This window comes from Megalops cyprinoides, chromosome 1, assembly GCF_013368585.1.
Source record: "Megalops cyprinoides isolate fMegCyp1 chromosome 1, fMegCyp1.pri, whole genome shotgun sequence".
Taxonomy (NCBI): Eukaryota; Metazoa; Chordata; class Actinopteri; order Elopiformes; family Megalopidae; genus Megalops; species Megalops cyprinoides.
In genome coordinates, this window is record NC_050583.1 from 46,057,398 (window position 1) to 46,072,631 (window position 15,234).

Consider the following 15,234-nt stretch of genomic DNA (forward strand, 5'->3'; position numbering starts at 1 on the left):
GTGCGTACGCACCGCTGATACATGTGGCCCTGTATATTTAGTGTAATTAGCAGACGTACCCTGTCACTTTGCTCAAACAACATCAATACTTTACGATTTACTGAACTATGAAGCAGTATCCTTCAGAAGGCTTATCGTACCATTTAGCCAGCAGGGCATTCACACATCTGTATGTTAGTCAAATAAAGAGAGGCCAAACGTTCAATTTGTCTTGTGCAAAGAAAGGACAACTACCCCTCAACACAGAAATTGCAGTAAGTAAAATAAAAATCATAGATCATGTTTACCTACTCAAGCTTACCTGGTCTGGTTGTTTGTTTTTACGGCAGACTTTGAACACAAATCAAGTGTAGGCTTGGTAAGAGTGCAGCAACAGTGGGTGACCTCTGGAAATAATTTGTATGTCTAACACAGCAAACAGTGAACAGGTGGGTGACAGTTTCAACTTGATACAGCCTTGATCAAAACATTTAGAAAACATGTGTGCCAGCACCACACCACTACAGTAATCAGGGGTGTCAGTTTATAACCATGCATGCAGGCACAGCATACACACACACACACACACACTCTTTCATGGGATGAATCACCACTCTGAATGACACTCAATCACTGCTGTTTCACTCCTTTCAGCTGCTACGGCAGTGTGGAATCCCAGTGTAAATATGATCACACCATCAGGATGACAGTGAGAAGCAAGTTACTTGCAAACAGTGTGTCAGGTAGTTTATACTTAATAATAAATGTCAAATAAAAGTTTTGAGAGTCATCACTTTAATAAAGTGCTTCCAGTATGTACAGCTTTGTTTTTTAAGAACAGGTTTTAAAATTGATATTTACAGTAATCATGCAGACATGTAAACTAGCCACAGCAATAATAGAATTCTCATTACCTGCTTTCTTGGCTTTTCCTGTTTACCCATTTCAAAAAACGTTTGAAACAGTATAAATTGGACCTTAAAACCATGGGATGGGGTAAATATAATAAGCAGGAAAAAATCTGAGACACAAACTTCACCAAAGCAGTGACAGATTCTGGATATCAGATTAACTGATCTGTTTTTATTCAGATGAAAAAAAAAAAATCACTTGACACAGAAGTGAAAAAATTCTCCATAAACAGCATTAGGGATATGTTGAATGGGAAAAAAAAACAGAAACGCTGAAACAGACGTCGCCACTAGGGGGTGACTATCCAGCTCAGTCCCACCGTCTCCATGATAAAACCTCAATTTTCCCAAACGCAGATATCTAAAGGGCTTCGGATGAGTTTAAACGGCACAGTGTGTTTTCATTTCATTTTCTCTCAAACGTTTTGGCATGGACAGCATTTTGCATTTTGCAGAAAGTGTGATCCAGGCCTGTGCAGTGAGGTGAATGTCAGTTGGATTTCCACTGTTCTGCTGAATCTTGGGAATTCAAAGCGGAACTCAAGGCTTACCCAGGCGCCATGGAGGGCATGGCTAATGACACCCTGCGGAATGCAGCTCCCATTGGACAGTTAGTGTTCTCAGGGCTCAAACTTTAGAAGAGTTCACAGACAGCAGGCTGGATCTACCTGTCTACTGCACCAGTCCAGGATCACAGCCGCCAGCTACACAACTTCACCACAGCACTCACGCACAAACGCCAGCTTCTCCTCTCACTTACGCCTCCCCTGCACAGCCTTTCTTCCATTTCAGAAAAAGAAAAAAAAAAACAGAACTGGAGAGAGTGAGGAGTCTCAGAGAGGGATGTGTGTATGAGGGTTCGTGTGATCACTACAGGACACCAGGGGGTGCTGTTCTGTGACTCATCAGCAATACTTCTATAATGTTAATATTTAATGTGTTTAGTGATTCGCAGCTTCAGCTTACAATTAAGTTTCCTGAAGAGGGGAAAAATGTGAACACCCTGGAAGATGTTCTGTTTGGCCATCCTGAGCTCATTAGCACAAAGTACCTCAGATGCAAAAAACAAGAAAAGTAAGAGAAAAAGATTACAATGGAAGTTAATCAAAAATTAACTTTAAAAATAGAAATCCCACACTGTATTTCACATCAAAAATGTCTCATTAACACTTTGAATTGCAATCAAAAACATTTCTCCGTTTTGCATCTGACGCACACTGTCCTTGTCGAAGCTGAAAGGTAAATGCTTGGGGCTGCGCGTCCTACCAAACGCTTTTCCTGGGATGCGTGTTTTCAGACGGCTCCAAGCGGCCTGGAAGTGCACGCCATCTCTGGCGCTGCTGTCAGCGCATTTTGGCTGCCCTGCCCCCTGCAGGTCAGCACTGGTGTTAGTATCACATGCTTTCATGACTCCACCCCCGCTTCAGTTTCTGCGGTCACACGGTGTCTTTTTAACGAATCAACACCAGCTGTGGGTAAACCAGCTGAGTTATTTACACATTTTGAGTGTTATGCAGTATAGGTCATATTTATTCATATGCCTCTGAGTCGCAGATCACCGGCATGCTTGTTTAGTGTTTTTTTCTCTAACACTGGTGATGTTCAGAATCTTCATAAAGAACCAGAGAAAATCGCACTCTTCCACGTTCCCACAGCACAAAACCCCTCACATCCACAGCCGTCCCTGCGCAGGCCTACATCCTGACTACCGCTCCCCTCAACCTGGAGACAGGGAAGCTCCACAACTAAAGAGAATGGAAAATACCTATAAATATAGTCATATATATAATATATATATTTTTTTTTCTGTGTGTAGCATATCAGCAGCACTGAAAGTTCCCAAAGAAGATTTGTCCAACTCCACAGCAGTCTGTGTGCATGGATAAGGCACCCACCGCCCGTCTGGCTGGCCCTGGGTGGGGGGAGGCGTGGCTCTTTATTCGGTGGCGCGTCGGCAGCCGGCCGGCTGCGGGCCTGCTCAGGCGCGCTCAGGTGTACTCGGACTTGCGGATGTAGTTGGAGGGCACGTAGCCGCGGCGCCCCCCCGCCTCGCCCAGCCACCACTCCTCGTTCCCGTTCATGTCGTGGAACTCGAGGATGCGCACGCGCTGGTGGGCTGCGATGCTCAGCTCATTGGCACAGCGTGCGCTGAACGGGTAGATGGCGTAGTAGATCTGCAACGACACGGGCAAAACACAGCTGTGAGGGAGAGCCACAAAACAGACACCAGGTTTAACTGCACTGTAATACAGCAGCCGTTCCCAGGTTTAAGTGCACTGTAATACAGCAGCCATTCCCAGGTTCAATTACACTGTAATACAGCAGCTGTTCCCAGGTTTAACACTATATTCCCACTCTGTCAGACGTACCTGGTGGCCGTCGGGCTCTGGCTGCAGCTCTGGCTCAACCTGCTCCTCGGGGGGGTACCGAGCTGACCTCTGAGGGTCACAGTCCCCGTTGCGGCGCAGAATGGACCCGAAGGCAGTGTCCGATTGGCCGTACTGCTGGGTGTGTCTCAGGGAGGAGCAGGAGTCTGTCTCAGACGAGTCCAACAGATCCCTGTGATTGGTCGGGTTTGTGTGGAAGGATTCGGATGGGTCCCTATGATTGGAGGGATGTCGGTAGGAAGTGTCGGACTGGTCCCGGTGATTGGTCTGATTACGCTGGGAGAAGTCTGAGGGGTCCCTGTGATTGGTCAGCGTGCGGTGGGAGGGGTCAGATTGGCCCCTCTGATTGGTTGGGTTGCGGCTGGGTGACGGAGCGTCCCTGTGAGGGGTCCTCCGGGAGGGGGCAGGCTCCTGAGGGGCGGAGTTGCTTGGGGGCGGGGCCGTGGAGAAGCTCACTGCTGCTGTTTCCTGGTTGAAGGTTAGCGTGCTGTTGCTGTTCTGGCGGGAGAAGACGGGGGAGGAACCTCCATATCCCGACTCATTGGAGGAGTGGCTTCCGATGGACACGTCTGATTGGCTCCTGCGAGGATTGTAGGGCTTCAGGAAGGAGCTGTACACAAAGCCCTTGGTAACTGCAGAGAGAAGAAGGAGCATTTTAATACAGCATCAAGAGCCTGTTGATCTCACACACACACACACACACACACACACACACACACACACACAATGGGCCCCGTAATGTGTCAGAGTGTGCAATGTGTATTATGTAATAGTGGCAACAATGTATTTTAGCGTGTAATGTGTAATGGTGGCAATGTGTAATGTATGTAATATATAATGTGCAGTGGTGGCAGTAATGTGTTACAGTGTGTAATACGTAAGGGTGGCAGTAATGTGTAACAGTGTGTAACGTGTCATGTGCACTGCTGTGTGACTGTTACAGAGCTGACGTGAGCTGCTCACCTCCGTTATCGACGAGCCAGCGGTTCTGGCTGCCCATGGGATCCTGCTGCTTGATGACACCCACCAGGTCCCCCTCCAGCACGGACACGTCCAGCTCCTGAGCCGCGTTGAAGTTCCTCTCCGCCTGGAACAGCTTCTCCGGGCCGTACCGGGCCAACAGCGCCGCCCGCTGGTCATCTGTCTGCAGCACGTAGTTAGGCTTCAGGAGGGAGGGAGAAAAAGACCATTACATACCATTAGATACCATTAGAGCTAAACTGTGTTTCACAGACAGGCTGTTAGAGCTAACCTGTGTTTCCCAGACAGGCTGTTAGAGCTAAACTGTGTATCACAGAGAGGCTGTTAGAGCTAAACTGTGTTTCACAGAGAGGCTGTGAGAGCTAAACTGTGTTTCACAGAGAGGCTGTTAGAGCTGTGTTGTGTATCTTAGAGAGGCTGTAAGAGCTAAACTGTGTTTCACAGAGAGGCTGTTAGAGCTGTGTTGTGTATCACAGACGGGCTCTTAGAGCTAAACTGTGTTTCACAGACAGGCTGTTAGAGCTAAACTGTGTTTCACAGAAAGGCTCTTAGAGCTAAACTGTGTTTCACAGACAGGCTGTTAGAGCTAAACTGTGTTTCACAGAGAGGCTGTTAGAGCTAAACTGTGTTTCACAGAAAGGCTCTTAGAGCTAAACTGTGTTTCACAGACAGGCTCTTAGAGCTAAACTGTGTTTCACAGAGAGGCTGTTAGAGCTAAACTGTGTCTCACAGACAGGCTCTTAGAGCTCAACTGTGTATCACAGAGGAGCTGTTAGAGCTAAACTGTGTCTCACAGAGAAGCTGTTAGAACTAAACTGTGTTTCACAGAGAGGCTGTTAGAGCTAAACTGTGTTTCACATAGAGGCTGTTAGAGCTGTGTTGTGTATCACAGACAGGCTGTTAGAGCTAAACTGTGTTTCACAGACAGGCTGTTAGAGCTAAACTGTGTTTCACAGAGAGGCTGTGAGAGCTAAACTGTGTTTCACAGACAGGCTGTTAGAGCTGTGTTGTGTATCACAGACAGGCTGTTAGAGCTGTGTTGTGTATCACAGACAGGCTGTTAGAGCTGTGTTGTGTTTCACAGACAGGCTGTTAGAGCTGTGTTGTGTTTCACAGACAGGCTGTTAGAGCTGTGTTGTGTTTCACAGACAGGCTGTTAGAGCTAAACTGTGTTTCACAGACAGGCTGTTAGAGCTAAACTGTGTTTCACAGAGAGGCTGTTAGAGCTAAACTGTGTTTCACAGACAGGCTGTTAGAGCTAAACTGTGTTTCACAGACAGGCTGTTAGAGCTGTGTTGTGTATCACAGACAGGCTGTTAGAGCTAAACTGTGTTTCACAGAGAGGCTGTTAGAGCTAAACTGTGTTTCACAGACAGGCTGTTAGAGCTAAACTGTGTTTCACAGACAGGCTGTTAGAGCTAAACTGTGTTTCACAGAGAGGCTGTTAGAGCTAAACTGTGTTTCACAGACAGGCTGTTAGAGCTAAACTGTGTTTCACAGACAGGCTGTTAGAGCTGTGTTGTGTTTCACAGACAGGCTGTTAGAGCTAAACTGTGTTTCACAGACAGGCTGTTAGAGCTGTGTTGTGTATCACAGACAGGCTGTTAGAGCTGTGTTGTGTTTCACAGACAGGCTCTTAGAGCTAAACTGTGTTTCACAGACAGGCTGTTAGAGCTAAACTGTGTTTCACAGACAGGCTGTTAGAGCTGTGTTGTGTTTCACAGACAGGCTGTTAGAGCTGTGTTGTGTTTCACAGACAGGCTGTTAGAGCTGTGTTGTGTATCACAGACAGGCTGTTAGAGCTGTGTTGTGTTTCACAGACAGGCTGTTAGAGCTGTGTTGTGTATCACAGACTGTTAGAGCTGTGTTGTGTATCACAGACAGGCTGTTAGAGCTGTGTTGTGTTTCACAGACAGGCTGTTAGAGCTGTGTTGTGTTTCACAGACAGGCTGTTAGAGCTGTGTTGTGTTTCACAGACAGGCTGTTAGAGCTAAACTGTGTTTCACAGACAGGCTGTTAGAGCTAAACTGTGTTTCACAGACAGGCTGTTAGAGCTGTGTTGTGTTTCACAGACAGGCTGTTAGAGCTGTGTTGTGTTTCACAGACAGGCTGTTGGAGCTGTGTTGTGTATCTCAGATGAGACCGGCGCAGTGGGAGGACTCACCGGGCCCAGCAGCTGCTTCTTGGAGGTCTGTCTCTCGGCGGTCTTCTTCTCGAAGGGCTTGCGCAGTGTGGGCTGCGTCTCGGGGAAGAAGCTGAAGCTCTGCAGCAGCTGCGTGACGCGGTTGTGCTCCTCCTGGAACATCGCCACCAGATTCCCGTCGGTACCCGCCATGCCCGAGAGCTGGGGAACACAGGCACAACGTCACAGCAACGTTCCAGCAACGTTCAGCCAACATCACCACCAAACAGACACGACCTTCCAGCAACATTCAGCCAACGTCACCAAAAACGGGCACAATATTGCAGCAACATTCAGCCAACATCACCACCGGACACACAGGCACAACGTCAAGCAACTGTAAGCCCACATCCCAACCAAGTACAGATGCAATGTTCCAGCAACATTCAGCCAACATCACCACCAAACGCCAGCAACATATGTTCCAGTAATGTTCCAGTAACGTTACAGCAACATTCAGCCAACATCACCACCAAACACACAAGCACAACATTACAGAACTGCTTTCACTACCACAGTCAAATCATGGCATGAGCATGAACACCTGGTCCCCCCATCGCCCTTGGTACCCCCATTGCTCTCCATACCGCGCATCTCCGCGGTCGCTCACCCTGCCCCCCGGGCCCCCCCACCCCCCGGGCCCCCCTGCGCCCCCTCACCTGCAGCAGCGGCTGCAGCTCTCCCAGCGTCAGGCTGACGAAGTCTCTCTGCACCTGGGCGAAGCCGCGCACGCAGCTGGTGAAGAGCTCCTCGGCGGAGCGGTGGAACTTGGGCAGCTCGTCCAGCAGCTGCGCGTTCAGCGCCTCGTAGTTGTTGCGCGCCGTCTGCAGCTCCTCCTGCACGCGCTTGTCCTTCATCCTCTCCGCCCGCTCCTTGCAGTTGTCGTAGTCCAGCAGCTTGTCAAAGCGCTTCTGGATCAGCTTGTGGGGTCCGGCGAACATGGAGAGCAGCTGTGTCAGGGGGGAGATGACCAGGCTCTCCGTCCGCTCCTTCTGCTCAGAGAAAGGGGGGGGGGGCATTATCCCTCTGTCTACAATGTAATTATTTCTTATTTCTCCAAGTGCTTATGAAGATCACTCATATGCTGCCTGTGATTGGTTAAGCCCTGTCACATTAGCTGTGATTGGTTGTGACTCACAAACTGGGTGAACTGCTTGTCACTGATGCAGCGGTGTGCTCTCTGGAAGCGCTCTGGGTCCACCTGGTTCCGGTCTGTGTAAATGTCACAGAAGCTGATGGCAGCCAGGACCTTCACTGAGGCAGATTCCTACAGGACAAAACAGGTGTCAATCACACTGTGACCAATCAGAATGACCAATCAGCATGGCCCAGCGTAGATCTACAGCTTTCTAAAATTGGGAGGAGCAGTATTGTTAAGGAGTGAAAGACTACTAAAAAAAGAGAGAGTGTTAGAGATGGACAGTTTTAAGGATGGACAGTTTTAGGGAGAGACAGTGCTGTAGTGGGTAGAGAGAGACAGCATTCAGAAGGTGGGTAGCAAGAAGGACAGGTGTGCTCCTACTTTCAGGAGAAGGTGGGGGTGGAGAGAGAGGGGTGGGGTTGGGGCGCACGTACTCGGATGTGCTGCAGGTACAGAGAGATGTCTCTGATGAAGGACTTGATGAGTCTCTCCTGCAGCCTGAAACGCTTCTCCGTCTCGTCAAACGCCTCGTCTTTGATCTGAGGGACAGAGACGGCAGCGGGCATGTTAATGACAGGGAAGCTACCCTGACTACTGCCCCTCTGAGGGTCACTGACTCTCCACAGACAGTTGATACAGGCAGGTACTGCTCCTTCAGTCTTTCCAGTAAAATCACATTTAGATTTCCTGACAAAGATCATATTAGGATGAAGGTGCATTTTTCAAGAATTACTGTCAGTACAGCAGTAGTCTAACTGTGGCCAGAAATGCAGCTGTATTGCACTTGTTATAAAAGAAAAAGGAAAATTTCAAGGACAGTAGGATATTTGACTGGTTTCCATGAGTTTTTCAGTTCGGATGAAACTATTCCACAGGGAGCTTTATGACTGTGACCCACACAGAGTGACATCAGCGTCAGACTGGTGACGTTGCCGTAGCGGTGCTGCGGTCATACCTGGGGGGAAATGCCCGTCAGGTGTTTGAGGTGGCTGCTGACGCGGTTGGATTTCTTGATGATGGAGTGCATGCTGAGCTTGGAGATCTTATCAATCAGAGTGTCCTCATCTCCTTTCCTGTACTTCACCACTACAGACGACAGAGGGCACCCTCGAGTCACAAAATCAGTATGAAAAACGTGCACATACTGCACATGCACTACACACACACACACACACACACACACACACACGCACTCACTCTCTCTCTCTCTCACACACACACACACACACACTCTCTCTCTCTCTCTCTCACACTCCCTCACACACGCACATGCGCAGACACTCTCTCTCACACTCTCTCACACATGCACACGTGGAGAGGCTCTCTCTCGCTCACCCAGGTCCTTCCTCCTCTTGTACTCGTTGATGTTGACGTTGATCTCTTTGACAGAGGCGACGGCCTCGGTGAGCTGCGGCCGGTCGTGGTGGGCCTGGGGCGTGGTGTTCAGCAGCTCCATGAGCAGCAAGGGGTAGCGCATCACCCTCTGCACCGGCTTGATCAGGAACGAGCCCAGGTTGATGTAGTTGGTCTTCCCCCTGCACAGAAAGGGCCTCTGTCTCAGCTCTCTCAGACCAGCACCAGCCCGGCTCGGCTCGGCCCGGTTCCACCTGGCTCCCCCCCCCCCCCCTCCCCTTTGAAGCCCTGCACCTGAGTATTAACACTGTCACTCCCTCACTGTTGACTCAGTTACCCTACAGTACAGTAGAGCTCTGGAGATACAGACACACGAAGCACACAGCACCTTCCTTTGTTCTACAGAAATGAATCAAAAGCAGAAATCCCAATTATGTCCTTAAACGCTGCCCCTATTGCTGCAACCTCTAGAGTCGGAATGCTCTCCTCCGAATCACAAAATGTCAGCTTCTGCTTCTTTACACACTGCAGCTCCCATACTAAACCTGTGCAGACTGGTGTCAGAGGAGGACACTCCGTACGCAGCTTTATGCAGGGAGAACTGCAGGCCCCCAATCGACCAGCAGGGGTTGCTGATGTGAAATGGAATAGACTAAACCCCTATATGCCCTATATCCCTCAGCAGAATGAAACCAGTTTGTTCTGCTGCTATGGACTCCCGGCCATCCTCCGCAGCCTTTTACCGGCAGATCCACCCGAGAAGCCCAGCAGAAAAATTTGGATTTTCAGTGTTTATTTTTTCTAGGTGCTTCCCTGTTCATATGGGGTCAGTCTGTATCTCTGGAGTTCCACTATATGCTCAGAGTCAACAGTGATCACCTCATACCCGAAAAATAACAAATTAAAATCAATTTATTCGCTTAGTCTTTGCAAATTTGCTAACTCTTGTAGGCCCTGAAGGCTAATCCACAGTTGGTGACTCCAACAGGCTGATTTTCTAAAATAGTGATGGTATATTTTAGTACATGAAAAAGATCAAAATCAAACACTGAAATATTTGTGAGAATTTGATTTTTTGTTGATGTTAGTGTTGAACATTCTTAAAGTTCAGATAATTTTCTACTCTTCTTAAATATTATTTCATTATTAGAGGGTAACTGGAATTGTAAACATCCATTGTAAAATCGCAGATATTACCAGAAAATATACAAATATTACAGATTATATAAATTATATAGAAGAATTGCTGGTAGTTTTCAATAACTCTTACATGAGACATAATGTGGTGCTCAAATTACATCTGCAGTTCTACATTACACCAGTAGATGGCACACCTCCCTTTAAAAGCAACCAAATAACTAAAGTCATAAGCACTTTTGCCCTTAGAGAGATGGAAAAAGCAAATATATACACCCAAAAACAAGCAACTGCACACAAAACCGGAGCGCAGAGCAGCATGCACACACGGACACTACACTGCAAGCTAGCCCTGCGCAGCTGCAGAGCCAGGCAGATGTTAATGTGGTTAAAGAGGAGCAAACATGCAGTCAGCAGGGTCTCATGCACAGAGCTGCCACACTTACCACTCTCGGTACAGGGCCCTGAAAGAGGAGAGAGAGACAGAGAGAGAGAGAGAAGGAGGGGGGAGAGAGATGGTGACAGAGAGGGTGACAGAGGAGGCAAAGAGAGGGTGGTGGGGGAGAGAAAGAGAGGGTGACAGGGAGAAAGATGGAGATGGAGGGGTGAGAGAGAATGATAGGGGGAAGACAGAAAAAGAGAAAGAAAGGGAAAGAGTACAGAGAGAGGGGGGAGAGAGAATGGGAATTAAAGCAACTGAATTGTTCTGAGTTGTTCTGACCCTTTTGTCACTGCACACAGATACTACTGATATGAGCTACATTTATACCGGCTTTTCACAAAACAACAGGCGAGGTAGGGGGAAGAGATAAAGGGAGAGAGTCAGAGAGGGAAAGACGGGGGGGGGGAGAGAGAGAGAGACAGAGAGAAGGATGGGGGAGAGAGAGGGGGAGAGAGGGAGAGATAAAGAGAGGGAGGGGGGAGAGAGAGGGAGACAGAGGAAGGGGGTAGAGAGCTCTGCTGTCACACTCCGTAAAAGCGTCTCTGCTCCCTGATTCAGCTCCACAGGAGGTGTTTTGGGGAGTTTATGAGCCACTGGGCCATGCCTGAGTCTGACCAGCGAGAAGGACGAGGAGAGCAGGCACATGAGCCGAAGAGCTTTCGGCGTTGCCAACAAAGCATTGTCATGGCAACCCCAACGCCACTCACGACCCACTTTCTGACAGGGGCATAGACCCTGAAAGGGCCTCTGCTCTCCCAACATTCATCAGACTGAGGAGAGACAGCGTGTCCCCCTCCCTCCCCGCCACCCCCCCCCCTTTTTCTCCCTCCCTCTCTCCCTGCCTCCCTCTCCCTCTATAGCTCTCTCATGTCTGGCTGAGTTTAGGAGGGCTCACTCCACCAGCAGCGTGACTGTATGCGGAGTCCAAAAGAAAAGAATGGGAATATTCTTCAGAGCTTTGATCTAATTTTTCCACTTGCAGCGACCGCACTGATCTGATGTTCGGAGGTTTGGCTGGGTCGGGGTCAGCCTGTACGGCACTAGGCCAGTGCAGGTGCAGACTGCAGCCCCTTCAGGGCTCGCACGCACAAAAGCTGCTTCTTTCAGTTGGTTTGGTTGTTTGTGAGGAGCAGATGCTCTCTCCACTGTCCTGCTCACAGAGGCACGGTGTCGCGGCACGGGTTCCGGGGCAGGGCACCTCCTCCTGAAACTGCGGAGGAGCTGAAACTGGGCGGGGCGCATTCTCCAGCTGCCTGGCATTGTTCAACCCTGACAGGCTAGCGGAGCACTGAGCCACACCCTCATCTGCTCAACCACACCCTCACACAACACTCACTTTAAACCTACACACGCGTGTGTGTTGCATCCAGTGCAGCTACCTGAGCACAGCATCCTACATGATCTTCCCCTGTTCAGTATAGTGTACAGCAGAGTGTTAGGTGCTGTGTCCAGGCCTGGCTGGATCAGGGGACTGGAGCCTATCTCCATGTGTATCTCCAGGGAACTATGACCCCTGAATCCACCTCTGCACTGCTGCTCCAATGAGATTTGGACCCACAACCCTTGGGTATCAGAGCAGACAGAACCCACAAGGACACTGAACCAGCACCATAACTAACTATTATATCTGCAGCACTGTATGACCAAATCTACTTCAGTATATCTGCATATACAAACACACACACACACACACACACACACACACACACACACACACACAGTCACACAGTCACACAGTCATAAACACACAGACTCGCACACACAAAGGAAACAGAACCTGTCTGACGTACTACAGATCTCCTGACCTTCTAAGCTGGTGAAATGAGACAATGAAAGCAAATGGAAGCTTGGGCAATAAAACTTTTCCGGTGACTTCCACCGACCAGTGCAACCCAAACCTGTCCCCTGTCACGCAGCCTTCCTGTCGGCCATCTCCGCCACACTGCGCCCTTCGCTCAAGATTACCCGATTCTCACCAACTGTGCTGACTGTACGCATTTCGGCCTCTGAGAGGCTGCTGGACTCAAACCACCCCGACAACTCCATGCCTTCTTACCTTGAGCCCTTACCACACACAAACAACAGGCAACAAACCCCGAATCACACGCAAACAACACAAAAAGATAATATATTTGAACACATGTCACGTAACAATATCACACCACTTGTTAGACCACTGATGCATTCGTGCCACAAACTGCAGCTGAACCAGGCTGTGGGTTACCTCAGCTTCTCCAGGCACTCCAGAATGTGTTTCTGAATGTTCTCGTCCTTCTCGTAGCCCTCCAGGAGGGAAATGGCGTCATCATGGTTCTGGCAGTAGATCTTGTACACTTCCTCCAGCTCTGCCTTGTAGTCCAGGAAAACCTTTCCTGTTAAATGGAAAAACAAAAACATTAAATTCTTGCCTTCTGCAACATCATCGCCTGACCAGACTGCCAACACTTTGCCTTCGTAACAGGGACTGAAACACACAGCACACAGTGTACACACTCCGTTTAAAAAAAAAGGGGGTGTCACTGCCGAGGCTGGCTTCAGCACAGACCTATGGAATCTGTGTCCTGCAGGCTTTTGTACAGACGCCTGGAGAGGTCGATCACTGCGTTTATGTTCCCAAAGAGGCCATCGAAGTCCACGTTCTGTACCTGTAAGAGCCAAACAGACATGACAACAGATTAAAAGAGAATTCCCAGTGGCTCCCTTTGTGATGTCAGAGAGGAAGAGAACATTGATGGTGTCACTTCTTCCAGTCTGGGTCCTATCTGTTCCTCTGCAGTTGTCCTGAACTGGCCCAGAGAGGGGCCTTTCTAAAGAGCAGACAGAGCTCCAAAACGGGGGGTATACCTTCATTAATTACACCACTGCGTGGGACTACACACCATTAGAGGGGACATAACACCTGTATCAGGAATGACACACATGTACCAGTTATAACGCACCTGCGTCTTATAGGTGAAACAGGCGTGTTATACCTGATGAAGGCATGTTATACCACACACAGATGTGTTAAAAAATATTGTTGTACAATGTAATATCTGACCTTGCTGTGTTATACCTGAAACAGGTGTGTTGTATCTGGAGCAGGTGTGTTACACCTGATGCAGGTGTGATATTCCCTCTAGAGGTGTGTAATACTGTCCAGAGGTGTGTAAGGGATGTGTGTTACAACCAACAGGGGCTGTGAGAATGCAGTACGTTCCTGTGACTGGATGAAAGAATCAGGCGTGTGACAGGTGTGCAGTACCTGTTTCTTCTGTAAAGGCATGATGATCTCTTTGACACACATGTGGAGGTCTTTGATGTAGTCCTTCTCCGTCTGTAGCAGCTCCTCAATGACCTTTGACCTCTTCTCCATCATCCTCTGCTCAGGATCCTCTGTGGCAGCCGTGGAGACCGGGGCAGACTCTAACGACTTCGGCTGCGCAGACAGGAGCGTCATCTCTGCACAAAACAGACAGAGATAGAGGTTAGAACTGTGCAGACAGGGCAGAGAGAGGGCAGAACTGTGCAGACAGGACAGAGAGAGGTCAGAACTGTGCAGACAGTAGTGAATTCCCTGAATCAGTCTCAATGAAGAGTTCAGGCCAGACTGTTACATAACTCTGATGGATAAAGAAAAAGGGCTGCTCTGATCATCACGTAGTATGAGCAGGTTTATCACATTTCAGTGGTCAGTGTACACCTCCTCACTGACCCTGGATAAGCCGAGCAGGAGCCCCTCAGTTCACCGTGGACATGTTCAGATTTCACGCCTCCTGCCCTCAGTACACTGAAGGAACTGATTCATGACAACTTAAAAGGCTAGATGTCATTAAATCCCAGTACACTACTGATGCAGGAGCACAGAGCTTGTGTTTAGAGATAGGGTTAGAGAGCGTCTATCAGTGAGGCAGTGGTTTAGGGAGTGTTTGTACACAATTCCTTTACCTGCTTATCAGCTGACGCTCAGCAGGTTTGCTTAGAAAACAAAAGACAGATCCCCCCCCCTCCTTAAACATCCAGCTGTTCCTCAGCTGCAGGTGAGATGCAGGATCAGGTATGCGTAAGGATGGTTCCTGTCCATAGATGTAGAAGATGAATCACACAGCCAAGATTCAAAGCAATTTATTCTGACCGAGAGGCAGTGACTGATATTCAGTGAGGACTTGGCCTGACGCTCTAGAATGACACAGCTCAAACATAAAACCGTCAGGCCTGAGAAATCCTTCATTTTTTAGCAGTCACCCAGGGAGAAGAAACACCCTGCCCCTGGGCTACAACAGCACCATCCTACATGAGATTCAATCCCACAACCCTCAGGGATTCAACCCCAAGCTCCAGAGCCCAGAACCCAACTACTGCTCCACACTGCTACTCTGATCACTGCTCCACATTGCTGCTCTGACCCCTGCTCCAGACTGCTGCTCTGACAGCTGCTCCACACTGTCAGAAAAAAGCTATATTCACATATGTGCAAGCATGTACACAGGAATTTTGGCTTGTGTATAAGCATATATGCATATATATATGCATGTATATATATATACATACACTGTTTTTTTTGCTTGTGTGTAAATGTATGTATATATGCACTCAGGTCCTTTGGCTTGTGTGTAAGTTTATTTATATGCTCTCAGGTTATGTGAGACTTCCCACACGGAGAAGCAGCCAGAAGGCAGAGGATGACATCACAGCAGCCCAAATCCACCCTGTAGCTGAGCGCGCAGCTCAGATTAACGGTT

General features: G+C 48.8%; 1 protein-coding gene across 2 annotated transcripts in view; it reads right to left on the minus strand.

Annotated features, from left to right (window-relative positions):
• Window positions 1-804: 804 nt before the first annotated feature.
• The window catches only part of LOC118775612 (dynamin binding protein), a 56,198-nt gene continuing 41,768 nt past the window's right edge, over window positions 805-15,234 (minus strand). For both annotated transcript variants that reach the window (XM_036525611.1, XM_036525621.1), the window contains 13 exons: window positions 13,758-13,954; window positions 13,059-13,158; window positions 12,738-12,885; window positions 10,518-10,535; window positions 8,917-9,116; window positions 8,537-8,667; window positions 8,016-8,120; window positions 7,579-7,707; window positions 7,100-7,432; window positions 6,423-6,602; window positions 4,241-4,439; window positions 3,260-3,909; window positions 805-3,064 (listed from right to left, as the gene is read on the minus strand). In XM_036525611.1, the coding sequence (XP_036381504.1) occupies window positions 2,879-3,064; window positions 3,260-3,909; window positions 4,241-4,439; window positions 6,423-6,602; window positions 7,100-7,432; window positions 7,579-7,707; window positions 8,016-8,120; window positions 8,537-8,667; window positions 8,917-9,116; window positions 10,518-10,535; window positions 12,738-12,885; window positions 13,059-13,158; window positions 13,758-13,954 (2,576 nt within the window). In that variant the 3' untranslated portion in view covers window positions 805-2,878. The remainder of the gene's footprint in view (window positions 3,065-3,259; window positions 3,910-4,240; window positions 4,440-6,422; window positions 6,603-7,099; window positions 7,433-7,578; window positions 7,708-8,015; window positions 8,121-8,536; window positions 8,668-8,916; window positions 9,117-10,517; window positions 10,536-12,737; window positions 12,886-13,058; window positions 13,159-13,757; window positions 13,955-15,234) is intronic.